This window comes from Gymnogyps californianus, chromosome 7 (assembly GCF_018139145.2).
Source record: "Gymnogyps californianus isolate 813 chromosome 7, ASM1813914v2, whole genome shotgun sequence".
Classification (NCBI taxonomy): Eukaryota; Metazoa; Chordata; class Aves; order Accipitriformes; family Cathartidae; genus Gymnogyps; species Gymnogyps californianus.
In genome coordinates, this window is record NC_059477.1 from 39,675,281 (window position 1) to 39,690,028 (window position 14,748).

The 14,748-nt window shown below is 39.6% G+C and overlaps 1 protein-coding gene across 1 annotated transcript in view; it reads left to right on the forward strand.

Moving 5' to 3' along the window:
• The window catches only part of ARHGAP15 (Rho GTPase activating protein 15), a 312,415-nt gene extending 302,907 nt beyond the window's left edge, over nt 1-9,508 (forward strand). Inside the window, exon 13 of the mRNA XM_050899944.1 lies at nt 9,304-9,508. Coding sequence (XP_050755901.1) covers nt 9,304-9,487 — 184 coding nt within the window. The 3' untranslated portion in view covers nt 9,488-9,508. The remainder of the gene's footprint in view (nt 1-9,303) is intronic.
• The last annotated feature ends 5,240 nt before the right edge of the window (nt 9,509-14,748 follow it).

A 14,748-nucleotide genomic window follows, 5' to 3' on the forward strand; every position in this document is an offset into this window, starting at 1 on the left:
TACCAGTAAATCTGAACCAAAGAATGCGATTTATGTGCATCTGTGAGCAAGGCTCCATAGGGTCTCCTGTGTGCTTTCCGTATACCCTCTGCTTTGAGCGTGTTGTAGAAAGGTGGCTTCTTTCACTGAGTTAAAAACCAGCTGGGTTACCGGCAGAACTGGTGGCTCTGCTTTTTGGCCATGTACTTTTTGTTTGTCCATCACTAAGCATGTCAAAGCCTCGGTGTCCCCATCAGAAAACAATGCTGTTAATAACATTAATCCACCTTTATTAAGAGCCTTTTGCTTTACGGAGGAGTACCAAATATTATTAAGACAAAGACAAGAGGATAATAAGGAAATGTGTTTTTTCCCTTGCTGACCTAGTTTCTAACCTCACTTTAAAAATCTTCCATTGATTTTAATTATGCTTAGTCTAAAGCTAAGCTCACAAATCTAGCAAACTTAAGGACTGCTTTTAAGTGAATTGTCTCGCCTGTCAGAGTTCCTCAAGCTTTCTGTGCTACAGTTAGAAGTTTATTTCCAGCCCAGATACAAAGTTGAGACAGCTCTCTGCCCGTAGGAAGCATCCAGCACCACTACTGTACGAGGCATGACTTCAAACATTACCTTGCTCGAATCGAGCCTGTGTAGAGCATTCTTCACAGAACAATTGCAGTCCTTTTCTCATCAGCGATAGCCAGAGGCAGTAATAAGGGTGAAGGATATCTATCATGAAAAGTCCAGTGTCAATGTGTTCCCCCAATTTATTTACTGACCTTCAATGCAACAGCCATACTCCTGACCCTCATGAGATGAAGCCTAAGGGGAAATGGCACTGAGCACCAATTCCATATCCTGTTGTTCTGTGGTCTAAATTAAGTGCTAATTAATTACCACTGGCATCTTTGGCATTGCCTGTCAAATTGGATTTAGGATATCCTTTCGCTGTTTAAACAAATAGCCCTACATCTAAAGCTAAAATCCCAAGTGTTAGCATTTTCTTTACTTTTAAATATTTATTTAAAAATTCAGCAAGTATGTCCATGGATTTTACAGGTAGAATTCAAATAAAAGAAACAGGAATTGATATTGTCAATTTTGATTAATAGTCCCTCATTAATAAACATCCTGTTATTCAGTTTCCACCTGCAGTTGCTGATGTTGCCTGGAATCAATTAACTCATATAATTTGATTTATTTTACAAAGACATTTTTGGATGTGCTGTGCTGACGATAAAGGTTCTATATTTACAATTCTTGATTTAAGGGAGATTGTTACTAACTGCTTTTTATTTTTAATGTTACAAGGAAATGTAGCTTCAGGCATTCTTGAACAAAAATATTTAAGCAATTTAAAAAGTTAAAGCTTTATTCACGTAAAACTCTCTGTTGCCTTCTGAGCCACACAGGCCACAAAAGTGTACAAATCCAGGACCCTGACAGGTTGGTCTTTACAATAAGCTAGTTGTTCTGCAGAAACAAAATCAGAAATAGAATTTAGAAAAAAAAAAAAAGAATTCAATCACAGCAAAAGTTACACCAGCAGCCAAAAATACAGTTAAGGCCTCTATGTGTTATATCTCTGTCTGAACATATATTATTCTACGTAGTCTCACAGTGCCTTTATCACTCTACTATCCAAACACCTCTAAGAAGTGCATTAGCATCTGCCTAACATCTGTCACGGGTGGTTTTGTTCTCTCCCATCCTCTCCCCAAGGAGAGGCTCGTGCTTGCAGTGATAGTGTGGCTTTTGAAGAGGGGTTCGCTGTTGTTTGAGATATATATGCTGCTACAGGGCTGTTAGAGAAGGCAAAAATGAATGCCTTGTGCGTGGAGCTGCAGCCAGAGGAGTCTGAGATGCTCCTTAAGGAAGTTCTTAGCCTTCAGCTGACTCCTACCAAGTGGCTGTCCCTGAACAGGCAAACTTCGGGCTCAATAGCAACTTGCATTGTGATAACATGGACTAGTTAGATTTCCTCCTCCTTACGGTCTTATGAGCATCAGTGAGAACCAGTTTGCATTCACACACAAAAAATTAAAAACCCAGACAAACTGGTAGGACAGAGTGCTGGTTGTCAGTACATGGAAAAACTTAGCAGGTCACCCAGTTGGGTCAGTTTTCCAAAAGGGAGACCTGGAGCTTTTGCAGTAATAGAGAAGATTTTGTGGAAAGATTTTGAATCCACTTCTTTGACACAAAATGGTTTGGGGGAGCGAGACCTGAGCCTCTGCCCACACCAGGCTCTTCAGTGGAGCCACCACAGCGTGGAGATGAGCTCCTGCCCTTGCTGTCCATGCCATGCCAGGACACCGGTGCGCACCCTCTGCCTTTGGAGCTTCTCTAACACAGGAGATGGCCAGAAAAAAGAAACGATCCCAAGGCTGAGATGCAGGTACCACGTTACCCTGCTCTCTTCACATAGCCACAGCTGAGGGTGGAGGCAGGAGCAGAGCTCCCGTTGTGCAGAAGAACAAGTAGGACTTCTCCAAAGCACATTCCTGAATGAAGCTCCTATAGAGGCCTGAGTCCCTTTAGATATCTAAATGTGCTCTTACATCTTGGCCTCAGTCACCCAGAAAATGAAGACTTTCTCTACAAGACAGGCACTATGTGAGGTGTGTGCAAAGGCAAGAGCACGCGTGCTCTTCAGAAACGACGTCATACAGGTAGCAAAGTTCACCCAATGGTGAGAAGATTTTATTTTGAACTGTTCTCTTATTAAACCAGGCTAAGCCAGAATAAATGCCTTTCTTCAGCTTTTCAGAGTCTATTCAGCCAACTGTGAACCGATGTTCGGAGTTAGTTTAGTTATTATTTTCATTTAGGGCTAGACTCCAAGGCAGTTCATCCAGGGAAGGGCTCGTGCTGCGAGATATGCGGGGGATCCCCTGAGGAAGCCCATTCTCCACCGGGTCCCTGTCAGCTGTCCAGGTACTATATATAGCCATCCAACAGTCAGATTTAAAGGCTAGCCTGCAGAAGAAGACAGCATCAAGTGCTCGTTCTTGTGTCCCAGAGCAACTGAAGAGAAGGGATTTTTCCCAAAGAGCTGTAATACGAACCCACAGCTGCAGAGCACAGGAAGCCTATGGAGTTTCTGTAGGCCAGGAGCCATGGAGGCTATTTTCAGCAAAAGCAAGCTCTTAAGTATGTCTGAACTATTTCTGACCCCTCTCGTAACGTATCATACGCCATGACCTGGTTTCTCTATTACCAGTCTTGGATAGCTATTGTTTCGAATTCAACCTATGGAGCAAACAGGAATTTAAAATACCTTCGCATTTTACACAGGCAAAAGAAAGTAGCTTAAAACTGTATTAGGCCACTGTGATCCCTGAATTGTGTGTATTTGTTGCAGAAGAAACCACATGGCACGTTTTGAAAAGAACAGACGTAGTGTTTTGGAGCTCCTCTATAAGCATAAACCTCAGGTCATAGCTACATACGCACAAAGCTCCCCCCTCCCAACATGGTATACAGATTTCAGAAACAACAAGCTGAGGATTCAACTGATAATGTTTGCATTTGCTTAGCTTCATCAGCTGGTGAATACCACTGTAATGCAACTGAGCAAATCATCCATAAAGCCAGTACATAAATAATAATGAGGTTTAGTTTGCATTCATAAAATATCAAGAATCCCAATTTATTACTAAATTTTAAATTTATCTACGTTGCAGTGCAATGAATTGAACAGTTTACACAAATAGAACTTATGGTATCAGGGGCTCACTTACCACCGATTATTTCCGTAAGTGTCTCAAGATGGGGTTAGTGTACAGGCCCTGCACTCTTCCTCCATGGCGGGTGTACTTTGCTGTCTGTCCTAAGCGGGTATATCCAGCTGGATATGGATATCTCTGCAAGGCTTTGACCTGTTCCAGAAGGACACCTATTGTTACTTGTGTTTTAAGAGGACTCTCAAAGCTGTAGTTCAGTTGTCTTTTTATGTACCAAAAAACACTTAAGTTCTTCCTGAAGAACAGCTACTATAGCTGAGCTGAACCAAGTTTACAACAGAAAATGACGTTGCAGTAATATACTGTATCTCAGGGAAGTATGTAACAGACTTTAAATGGAAAGGAAATACATTGAGAAGAAACCTGATAGCTTATCTGTGCATCATTTTGTACTTGCGCTTCCTTCCTAACACGGAAAAACACGTCTGCAAAAGCCCTGCCAAAATGTGCTTATACACACACAGACATTATCACTTCGGAGGACGGTACGTTTTATTATCAGGTTATTTTCCAGTACATTTGGCACAGTTAAGGTAAGTATATTAACTTTACTTCCAAATACAGAAAACAAAGTTGTACTGAACGTCTCAGCCATTGTCAATGAGTTAAGAACTGACAGGAGGTCCAAGTAATCAACCCTGTCTACTGCGCCGAGCTTTCCCCTGGGACACCTCTTCTGATCATACAATGTATCTGACTGGCATGGATGTAGAATTGCTTTCAATAAAGATTTTATTTCAAGCTTGGATGATTCCTTCCCAAATGTCTTGTCACTAAAGCGAAGTATGTAATACCTGTTATTTTTTAACTCCTGTGAACCAGCATTTGGGAAGGAGAGGAGCATAAAATGTTGAGCTAGAAACTGTTCGTCATAAGAGTCAAATTTTAACACGTTCAAATTGATTGGGAGCTCTGCAATGGCAAAAGTCAGAAAAATGTTGCATAAAAACTGGCCCGTAACAGGGCAATGAAAAGGCCTGTTAACAGCTTTATAGTCGAGGTGAGTTGAAAGCAGCTGAGCCATTCCCAGGGCCGAGTCCTTAAGCTAAAACATTACATTTGCATGTGCCTGAGTATATATAGGAGACAGATATTAGCTAATTTAAGGATAATTATTGGTAAAGTGAATCAATAGGATCCACAGACTTTGACCCATTAAGGCAGTTCTTAGGAACTTACATATCGAATCAGCCCTGTTGTCCATCAGGATGAGCAGCTCTGGCAGTGACAGTGGTCGCCAGCACAGTTCAGCAAAGGTACAAAACCCGCCCAAACGGGCTGTCACGGAATAATCCACTTAGGAGTCAGTTCCTAATTCTGTAAGGTTAGTTGTTATACCAAGAGGACAGATGTCACAAATATGTCATTTTTTCTCCTTTCTGGGGAGTTTTCTTTATTCCCATGCATCTTTAATCTTTCTTGGCCTCTGTTTAGATCTTGGTTTCTGTCTCTCATGGCACTGACTTCCCTAGTTAAATAAAATATTGTACATAATGCTGGTGGATAGGATTCTGATGAGATCAAAACCTACTTTTATCCCTCAGTCCTCTACTGAATTCAGAGGATGGCATTTCCTACACCTGCCATTCTGGCCCATAATATTTTACCAGGTGACCTGTTCTTACTCTTCTGATCCCCTCATTTTTTAATGTGTTGCAATCTAGTCATAGTCTGTATTACTAGTTCATGGAAGAGCAGCAGGATCGTCTTACTGAAAACTTACCTTTAGATATAATTTAAAACAGTAAAAGAGTACTAGGCATGGCTAAAACCAGTTCTGCTACAGGTAGAAATGCCCCTGGCATTAAGCAAACTTAAATCCTCATAGGCTGGAAAAGGCTAAGAAAACAAGACTGAGCAGTTCTCAGTGCAGCTAGCAGAGCACGGCTCTACCCTCAAACACTCTCCATCTTACAGTAAAACAGTGCCCTTTCCAATGGAGCTCTCCTCCCTAAGTACGCTGACTTCTCTCTCTAATTATTTATGTGCAGTAGGAATATTAAAATGTTGAGGAATCAGAGTCACTGTTGAAACGCTTTCACCTCCTCAGCAGTTACTGTGGAGTAAAAATGGATGAAGAACATTTCCTAACACCTAGTGTGTTTGAAGTAATAATCCAGTGTGCTTTCCGAATGTCAAAATTAATAATGATTTTATTTAGAGAGTTTGAAAAGTGTAGGTTTAATGGAACTAGGGAGCCAAACTCACCATACAATGACCCTCTTAGCTGTAGAGTTGCCCTGCTCTCAGTCACACGCTTTACAGCTTACGGTTGCCTTGGCAACAGCCAAAGCATAAATTCCAAGTATTTTTGCTTATATATCTGCCATTGACACTAGAGCCCTTCTATCAGACACTTCTGCTGTTTTAATACATCATTAATTTCATCACTATTAATAACGAGAACTGTTTTTTCTGCATATCTCCTGACTTGTGATCTTGAAAAACTGAAGCCATTCTTGAAGCTCACTTATTTGGGGGGAAAAAACAAATCTTGCACAGCATAACGCCCAACAATTTCTGATATGGTTCCAACGTCTGTGGCACCGGATTATAGATTGCTTCTAAAATAATCTTAAATTGATGGATCATTGCTCCTTTCATTCGGGCTTGACAAAAAGTAGCTGTGGCATTTCCTTTCACTTTTTATGTTGTAAATAGTGTATCACTCTTTCTGCTCTTTTTCTTGCCAAAAAAAAGAATTCTTTCCCATTTTTTAGGGATTTTCTCTTTTAACAACTCAGTTTCACTCAGCAGCTACAGTAACAGCTTTAAGTGTGCATATTTGGTTTTGGTTTGTTTTGACTTTTTCTTTTGTGGACAGGTGAAAAAAATATTAGTTATAGAATTTCATTGGTAAATATTTGTAATTTTAAAAGGCATAAGGTCCTAAACTTATTATTATTGTATTCAGGCTGGATGGAATTCCTTCCTTCTTTCCCTCTAGTATCTGTATTTTACCAGAGATTATTTAACTACTCAGACTTTCCATGTTTCCAACTTCCCTTGGTTTATAGTTTTTTGTTATTATGGTCATCAAAACAAGTACGACTGCATGAATAGATAGAAAATATCAAGAATTTTCAAGAGATTTCATCAATACAAGAATTATTATTCTAGTGTTAAGCTTAGGGGCCCCAAATATATGTGTATATTCTTAGTGCCACATTCCGTATCGATGAATCACAACAGATAGCTGGTTCCTCTCCATCTCCAACGCATCCCATGCACATCCTCCCTTGCTTCATGCCATACCCTCATCTCCTGAGAGCTGAGTGACTGCAGACCGTGTGCTGGCAATGCCTGGACTCAAACAGGACTTCGCGTGCAGGATGGCATCTCCAGGAAAAACGAGGGGAATTATTCTGCTTCAGAAAGATGGCAAACAAGGACAGAGGGGTTGGCCATCCATCTTCCATTTTCTGTGTCCACATCAGAAACATAGGATCTCAAGATCTTGCTCCAAATTTTACAGATAAAGGAAGTCAATCCACTCCTCTCCCTTCAGTAAATCGCGCTCTGCCGTCACTGTTGTTCACCCTGACTCTGGTCATCCATGGTTCATTGCCTCCTTCTCCCTGCAAGGTGTTTCTCCTCCAGCTTCATCAATGCCGTCCATTACCAACACCACCTCATTGCAAAGCCATGGCTGATGCTAAACTGACAATCTCTAAAGTTACGCAAGATATAACTGCTGAATATGTTTTTTTCCCCCTGGTGAACTAGCATCTCTACCCATGCTGATGTCCATCTGCAAATGCTTTCTAAGGTTTCCAACTTCTAGCATGCAACAAGCTCAACAGAAATCAAGTCTTTCTCACAGGGAGGCCCCAAGTTTGATGTATGTGCTTCTGCATAAGTGGCATTAAGCAAAACAACCTCGTCACCCCTGTAACAAACATTTTTAATTTTGATGAAGATGTGTGACGTCCATCAGAAGCCCACACAGTCATTTGGCAACAAAACTACTAACTTTTGAGACTTTCTGAACTCCTAAGAGAAGAGATGATATGTTAATATTACCACAGAGGAAAGATAATTATTTTTTTTTTAATTTATAATAAAGATGCTGTATTTTAAGAAACTAATAGTTAAGCCAATCTGATTAGTGCCATATGGAGAGTGTTTTGTGCAATGGACACCACAGTTACAAGCATGAGGCAGAACTAAGTAATGCTTCCTATTTATATATGGGAAAAAAACACAAGCGTTGATGTTCAAGGAATGTGGTAAACGACAAGATTGGCAGAAATCCACAAGACGATGCTCTTTGCTGTGTGACCTATCCACTAACACGAAAGAAAACTTTTTTTAAGTGACTGAAGCCATTACGTCTCATGAAGTTTCTTTCACTTATCGTGTAGCTTGCTGTAAATTCAGCATCAGGTATGGGAAAACAGAAAGCTCTGATGATTTTTAAACTGCTGTCCGGATTTTTAAAAGGTAAATGAGAGAGAGGGGGAAAAAGCAGAACTTGGCTTCAACAGTCCACTTGGAATATTTAAGTTAAAACCACCAGGTGAAGGAAGTATCCATAAATCCAAACATTTACATATTAAAGTTACATTTAGTTCGCATTTCTTGGTAGAGCCATGCAATTTATTTATAAAATATGTATCTTCATTTACTAGTCTTTCCAACCTAGGATATATTATATATTCTGGAGGGTTGAGAGAAATGGATTTCTACTTAGTTCATACTCACCGCTGCAGAGATTTATGCAAAACTGCCTACCTAAACTCCATCCTTTAAACCTATATTGTTCTTAGACCAGACTTCTCCATCCTTAATGTCATTTCCACAAGAATATCAAGTCTTAATACAGACATAAGATCAACTTTTAATAATAATAGTCCTCCTCTTGTAATTTTGTGGGTAATAAAGATATCAAAGGTTATAATATTTACTACTATTTTCTAAGTCATCTCATTAAGGTATGTGGTCTCAGTGTCTTTCAAGAAACTTTGTGTCAGGATAAGGCATGCAAAAGTCTTTAGTTATATAAATTTCACAATCCATTTCAGACCATACTAACTTTACTGGATTTAAATTAGCAGAAGGAATGTGTTTCATATGAGCTCTAGGTAAGAGGCTTTTTTTTGTTTTCCCAACTCTTTCAGTGCTGGAGACCACGTTAAGAGAAGCAGGGAAGCTTCTCCCTGGAGCCACCAAAACTGTTGACACCAAAAGCGCTCAATTCCCTTAGCATAAAGAGCAATCCCTATTTTCGGTATCTAAATGTATGAGCTCGGAAATTATTGCCTTATAGCACACACACTAACTAATGCTCGCTCACCAGAAAGCAGCAAATGGTGCCCTGATATAAGAGTACTGTAACCAGGGCTCTAGACCTCCACCCCGCGCGCATCTTGCTGTCTGGGTCTGACTCTCCTTTCCTTGTTTGTCAGGTTGGCAGAAGTTGTCTCTTCCCTCCCTCTTTTCTTTCTTTTTGATAACTTAACCAAACAAACATCCCTGTGAGGAGAATCAGTAAAAAAGTGCCTCTATGTACTTCAAATGCAACAGCGACTCCTTTGACATCCCTCTGTTTTAACCAATTCTTTTCTTTCGTCAACAGGATAGCAGCCAAGGAATCCGTGAATCTTATGTCAACACAAAGCTTAGGAATTGTGTTTGGACCAACACTCCTTAGACCTGAAAAGGAGACAGGGAACATGGCAGTCCACATGCTGTACCAAAATCAGATAGTTGAACTTATGTTGAGTGAGTACAGCAAGATCTTCGGCTCTGAGGAAGACTGACAGACAGGGCCTGTTATTGAAAACGTTCACATCTGTCTTGATGTCTAATATTTTTACATTTCTGTAAACATATTTCTGAAATATTTCTTTTTCTTTCAAGTGACAGATGCCTCATTTTGTGAAAACTTAATGATGATTTTGTGTTTAATTTTCAAACATTGGAATAAAAAATATTGTCAACATTTGCCTATATGTATTCTGCATTAACCCTTTGAGAGTTTCATTATGCTAGCACTCCAAGTGTCAGGTTTTTTGCAAGCTGAGCATACAGCATATGGCCAAAGACCATAGAAAATGCTGTTTACCAACATATGCAATGGCACAGAAAGACAAATAATAATTGAAGAGATTTGTGGGAAACGGATTAAAATATGTATATTAAAAGCAATGAATTAAAACAGTGATATCAGATCATTTGTAGCTAATCTGAGCTAAACTTTCTCTTTGAAATATATAGAAAGTTAAAGACATGATGAATAATCAATTCTCCTACCCCAAGAGTTCAAAAAAAGATTACATTTAATACTCTTAAACAAATTTAAAAAAAAAAAAAAAAACAAACAAACACCAAAAACCCAAACCAAACCAACAAACCAGAATGTCACTATTTGGATAACAGTGCCTAAAAAAAAATTAAAAACAAAATTGGAACTTTGGCATTTTTACTTAAATGCAGTACATGAAATGAAGACATTGCATGACTGCTCATTTTAATGTAACATCCATTTTGATTCTTCATCACACTGTACATCTGCCTGCTTTCCCCAGCTCTCTCATGTTCTGTAGCATTTGTATTGTGCTCCTGAGGATGCTTTATTGGTGAACTACATTAAATTCATCTAGAAAGAACTTTAAAAAAAAGCCTTTTCATATGCCCTTAGGATTACTTGGCTAGACTTGAATCAATTTATGCATTTGATGGTTAGTTTCAGTTGTCATGGATAAACAAAAGGGTAACTGTCTAGAATATATCAAATATTGTTTCATTTTGAAATGTATGTTTCCAGCTATACACATCTCCTACCCTGTTTTGTAAAAGTATTCTGCTGATAAAATGTAGACTTATGTTTGACAGCTTTTTAATCAAGTTCAAAGAGAATAAATAAAACTAATCCAGTGTGGTAAAGAGTCTGTCTGGTTATCGATTTGTTCATAAAATGAAAAATAAACCATGTAAATAAGATGTGTGAAACACAGATCTAGAAGCAAATATTTAAAGCAATTAAAGACCCCAAAACATAGGATTAATGCATAGGTCTGCTGTGCATGAGAGATATGTCTTCAATATCACCTCAGCAGATCATGGATTACTTCAGTTTTTACTTAGCGTCATTTTGCAAAATACCATGTTATTCAGGAAAGGTTGCTCCTCAGAGCGGTCATTTATGGGAACAAACATATAATGAGGCCTGATCGTTAACTAAGACCAGGCTCTTTCATCAGGTACTAACATAGGCAGAAAATAACACCAAGAAAACATAAAAATTGGCCCCAAGATGTTTTCTGACTTCATACATGTCTGAAAAATCAAGCAAAACAGAGGGGTAGTGACCAGTAATTAAAAATAAAAACACAAACACAAAAACCCATCTCCCTCATATCACAAATATTCAACATAATCTTTTCTAAACAAAACTATAATGTTCTGGAGAACTTAAATTCACTTTACGTTCAAGAAAATATTTTTCATGTTAATGTCAAGCCATGAGTACTTAAACAGTAAAGCTTTTCAGCATCGTCATCTTTAGACTCTTTTAATAGCAACAAACCAGGCGCTGTTTATAGCCTGTGGAAATGACTGGAAGAAAGATAGTCAGAAGTTCAGTCTATTCCTTAATAAAGACCATTCACATTATGGCCCCACGGGCGCTCACAATCATGCTATTGAAGTAATTTCTGCCATTACTGGAAATGAAAAGTTCACTTGTTACTTGGATCCTGTTGCACTCAGAAGAAAAGATTCTTAATTAATTAATTAATCTTCTTTTAAGCTTTCTTTGGAGCATGGAGACTCCTCTCTTCTTGTTTTTATAAGCAAGACAAGGCTTATGAAATGAACTCATATCTTTCTTAAGATCAACTGGTTTGGTTGGGGGGAAAAAAAAAATAAATCAAGCAAACTTTTGGACACATAAGCCTTTCTTCGGTTTTGAAGGGTTCCTTACATGAACGCTGTACAAATGCGCTGACTTCTCTACTGAATGCTTTGTTAAAGATAGAAGCCTGATACGTGGGTAGCCAATTCTGGGAGGACACAAGGGCGTCTCATCAGAGGAGTGTATACATCCGGGGCATATAACAGATGTCTATCCTTTCTCGTCCTGACAACAGAAAGAAATAACCATGTCTTGCTACCAAGCTGCTCCCTTCCCCAAGAGACCAGTCTTCGCCCTGTCTCCTTTAATACCTACATTAATTCAGTGGGAAAAATTACTGACTCAACCGTTAGTCAAAGAGTCAGCCTCACAGCTCCTGCCATCAGCCCCTCAGGGCAAAAAGCAGCCGGACAAACGATGGTAAGAGTGAAAAAAAGAAAAATATTTGCAAGCTTTAACTGCACGGGTTTTTCTTTTTCCTCCTGCTCAGGTAGTTTGCTCTTTGTTAACCAAGCTTACAGCCCAGGGCTCCGACAGACTCTCTTTTGTTGCTGGACACATACATTTCTAAATCCCAAAAGTGTCTAAGTTTGGCCTCTATCCAGCATGAGCAATTCACTGGGCCTATATCACCTCCACATTGCTCCTCCAATTCTTACTTATAAGAATATTCACTGTGACTTGGTAGAAGTTTTGCTCAAACTTTGCTAAATTTTTAATGAGTCAAAATTAGACTCGCAAAAGAACTGTTTTTCAGGAGCTGCCTTCAGTTTGAGAAAGACCACAGATACTTTAAGCAAGGATCTATCATTATTAATGGTAAATGATCAGAAAAACCAAGGCTGAAAATGCAGCAGAGACAAATATGTCCAAAAATCAGTGTGTTTATCTATCTGCATCTTCTCCCTATCTTCTACTTCTTGAGTATCTTCTACTCAAACTCATGTGAAAAGACAGCTGTCCTAGTAACTGGATTACTACAGTAAAAGGAGACATCAGAAAGAGATTTGTAATGGAACTGAAAAGGGCATTTCCAGCTAGAAATTTTTCTCAATATAATAAAAATAAAAAAATCAATTTATTGAACCTTAAACTTTTGCAAGAAAAATTAACAGTTTTTAACTCAAGAAATTCAAATGTAAAATAGAATTTCTGAGCAAACAATGAGAAAGACAGACCGACTTGCTGAACTACAGCTAAAAGAGGACATGTAAACTGCCCTGAACAAATCTTCATCCCTCTTATTATTTACATATATATACAGATATATATATATATCAAGAGCAACATACATTTTAACAGTTCTTTAATTCTCTGCTAGGACAGCTACAGTGCAGGTAACGTTCAGTCTGTTTTTGTAAGCACCCCGTGTTGCAACAGAGCCAAAGTGCCATTCAGCCCAAGGCACTCAAGAAGTTCAGCTAATCAATTACCACATAGCATATAGACCGTGGGTAGAGTTTGGAAGAAAGCTGGAAAGTAAGTTGGGACCACAATCATCACTGTAATCAGGCAGTGTATAGATTTTACATGGCTAATTCTCAGAAGAGGCTGAAAGACAAGCCTCGGGGAATGCACATATTATCACGGCACAGCAGGTTCCCCTGCATTGCATTCCTGCTTCAGAAAGGAAACATGGAGCATAAGGAAGCTGAGCATAATCACAGATGCAGGTCTCAATCACAAGTCCTGATTTTTGTAGGGTGCATAAATGGGGCCCAGGGCAATGCTTGTTTTGCAGAACATAGGAACCTTCCCTAGCACTCACTTTGGATTAAAAAAACAACCCTTCCCTAAGGACCAAGGGCAACACATGAGAAAAATCGCCAGCAAGTGGCCTGCTGAGGTTGGGCCATACCCAAACCCTTTGCTGTTCAAGTGTTACAGCCCTTGTTGGTCAGTAGGCTTCACCGAGGGAATGCTTGCAGGATGCTACCAAAGCAGCAACCTCCTCCTTGCGCAAATTCACCGCGTGTTATCACAGCAAATGAATATATTCTACCATTACTTATATACTGCATGCTATTTTTACACTCAGCAATTGCATATTTCCAAACATACCTGAAATATTATGAGAATTAATGTCCATTTTTCCTTATAGATCCTTGTTACAAAGACCTGGTTGCACGCTGGATACAAAACATGAGCCCTCACTTCAGTTTTTCACACAAACCACATACTGAAGTTAAAAAGATTTGGGCTTAAAACTCAAGCCGTGAGAACTGGGGATGCAATACCACTGCACATCGGTAGCATGAGAAACTGAGGCACAGAGCCAGCCATGTCAAAAGAGGACACTGCGTTTTAGTGCTCATTTTATTCAGCCCCATTTTTTTTTTGATACAAACTTTATATCCTACACCCTTGCTTCCTTTGAATTCACCCATGTAATCTGATTATTGGCTTGTTGCAAGCACTCAGCCCTGCTCATCCCTGCAACCCAAGGGCAGGGTAGCCTCAGAGGAAACAGGAACAGGTAAAAATTTGCCCTCCAAACTCTTAACCGTGGTGTAAGTTTACTCTTCAACCCTCAGAAATACTTCAGAAGTGCAGGGAACCCACCATCACACGGCAAAGCAGCCTGTCCACGCACCTCCAAAAGGCTTTGCGCATGCTGTAAAACCTGGGGCGATATCTTACACCTTTAGTAGAAGCTGACAGCTTTGTTTAATAAGTTTAAGAGGGACCATAAAACACTGCAAGTTCAGAATGCATGCCAATTAATTACCCACAAAACACCACCATTTTAGAGCCATTTTAGAGCACATTTCAGTTAATAAAAGGCAGACTCATAAATTTCACATGATTCTCCTCCGCCTGTGTCAAAATGCAATTCCTATGCTCAGCTCCTCTCCATAAGTTTCTTGGCTGCGTGTCTGGGAGACAAAAGGAGCGACTATCTCCCCACCTGCGATTTCTATATTGTCTCAAAGCTCAGAAGCTTTCAAAGAAGCAGCTCAGAAGCTTTTTGAATGTTTTCTGGTTGCGATTTTGGGTAGGCGGAGGTGTCCCCTCTGCTCTGGAAAATGAGAGTGACCATATTGAAAGCGGTTCGACCGGTCCATTGCTCAGCCTCCAGCCTACCCACTGCAGTGAAAAAGGTACAAGAAGTCCAATCGTTACGTCTAGCTTTCCCACAGGGGATGTTTCTTTGCGGCCCCAGGC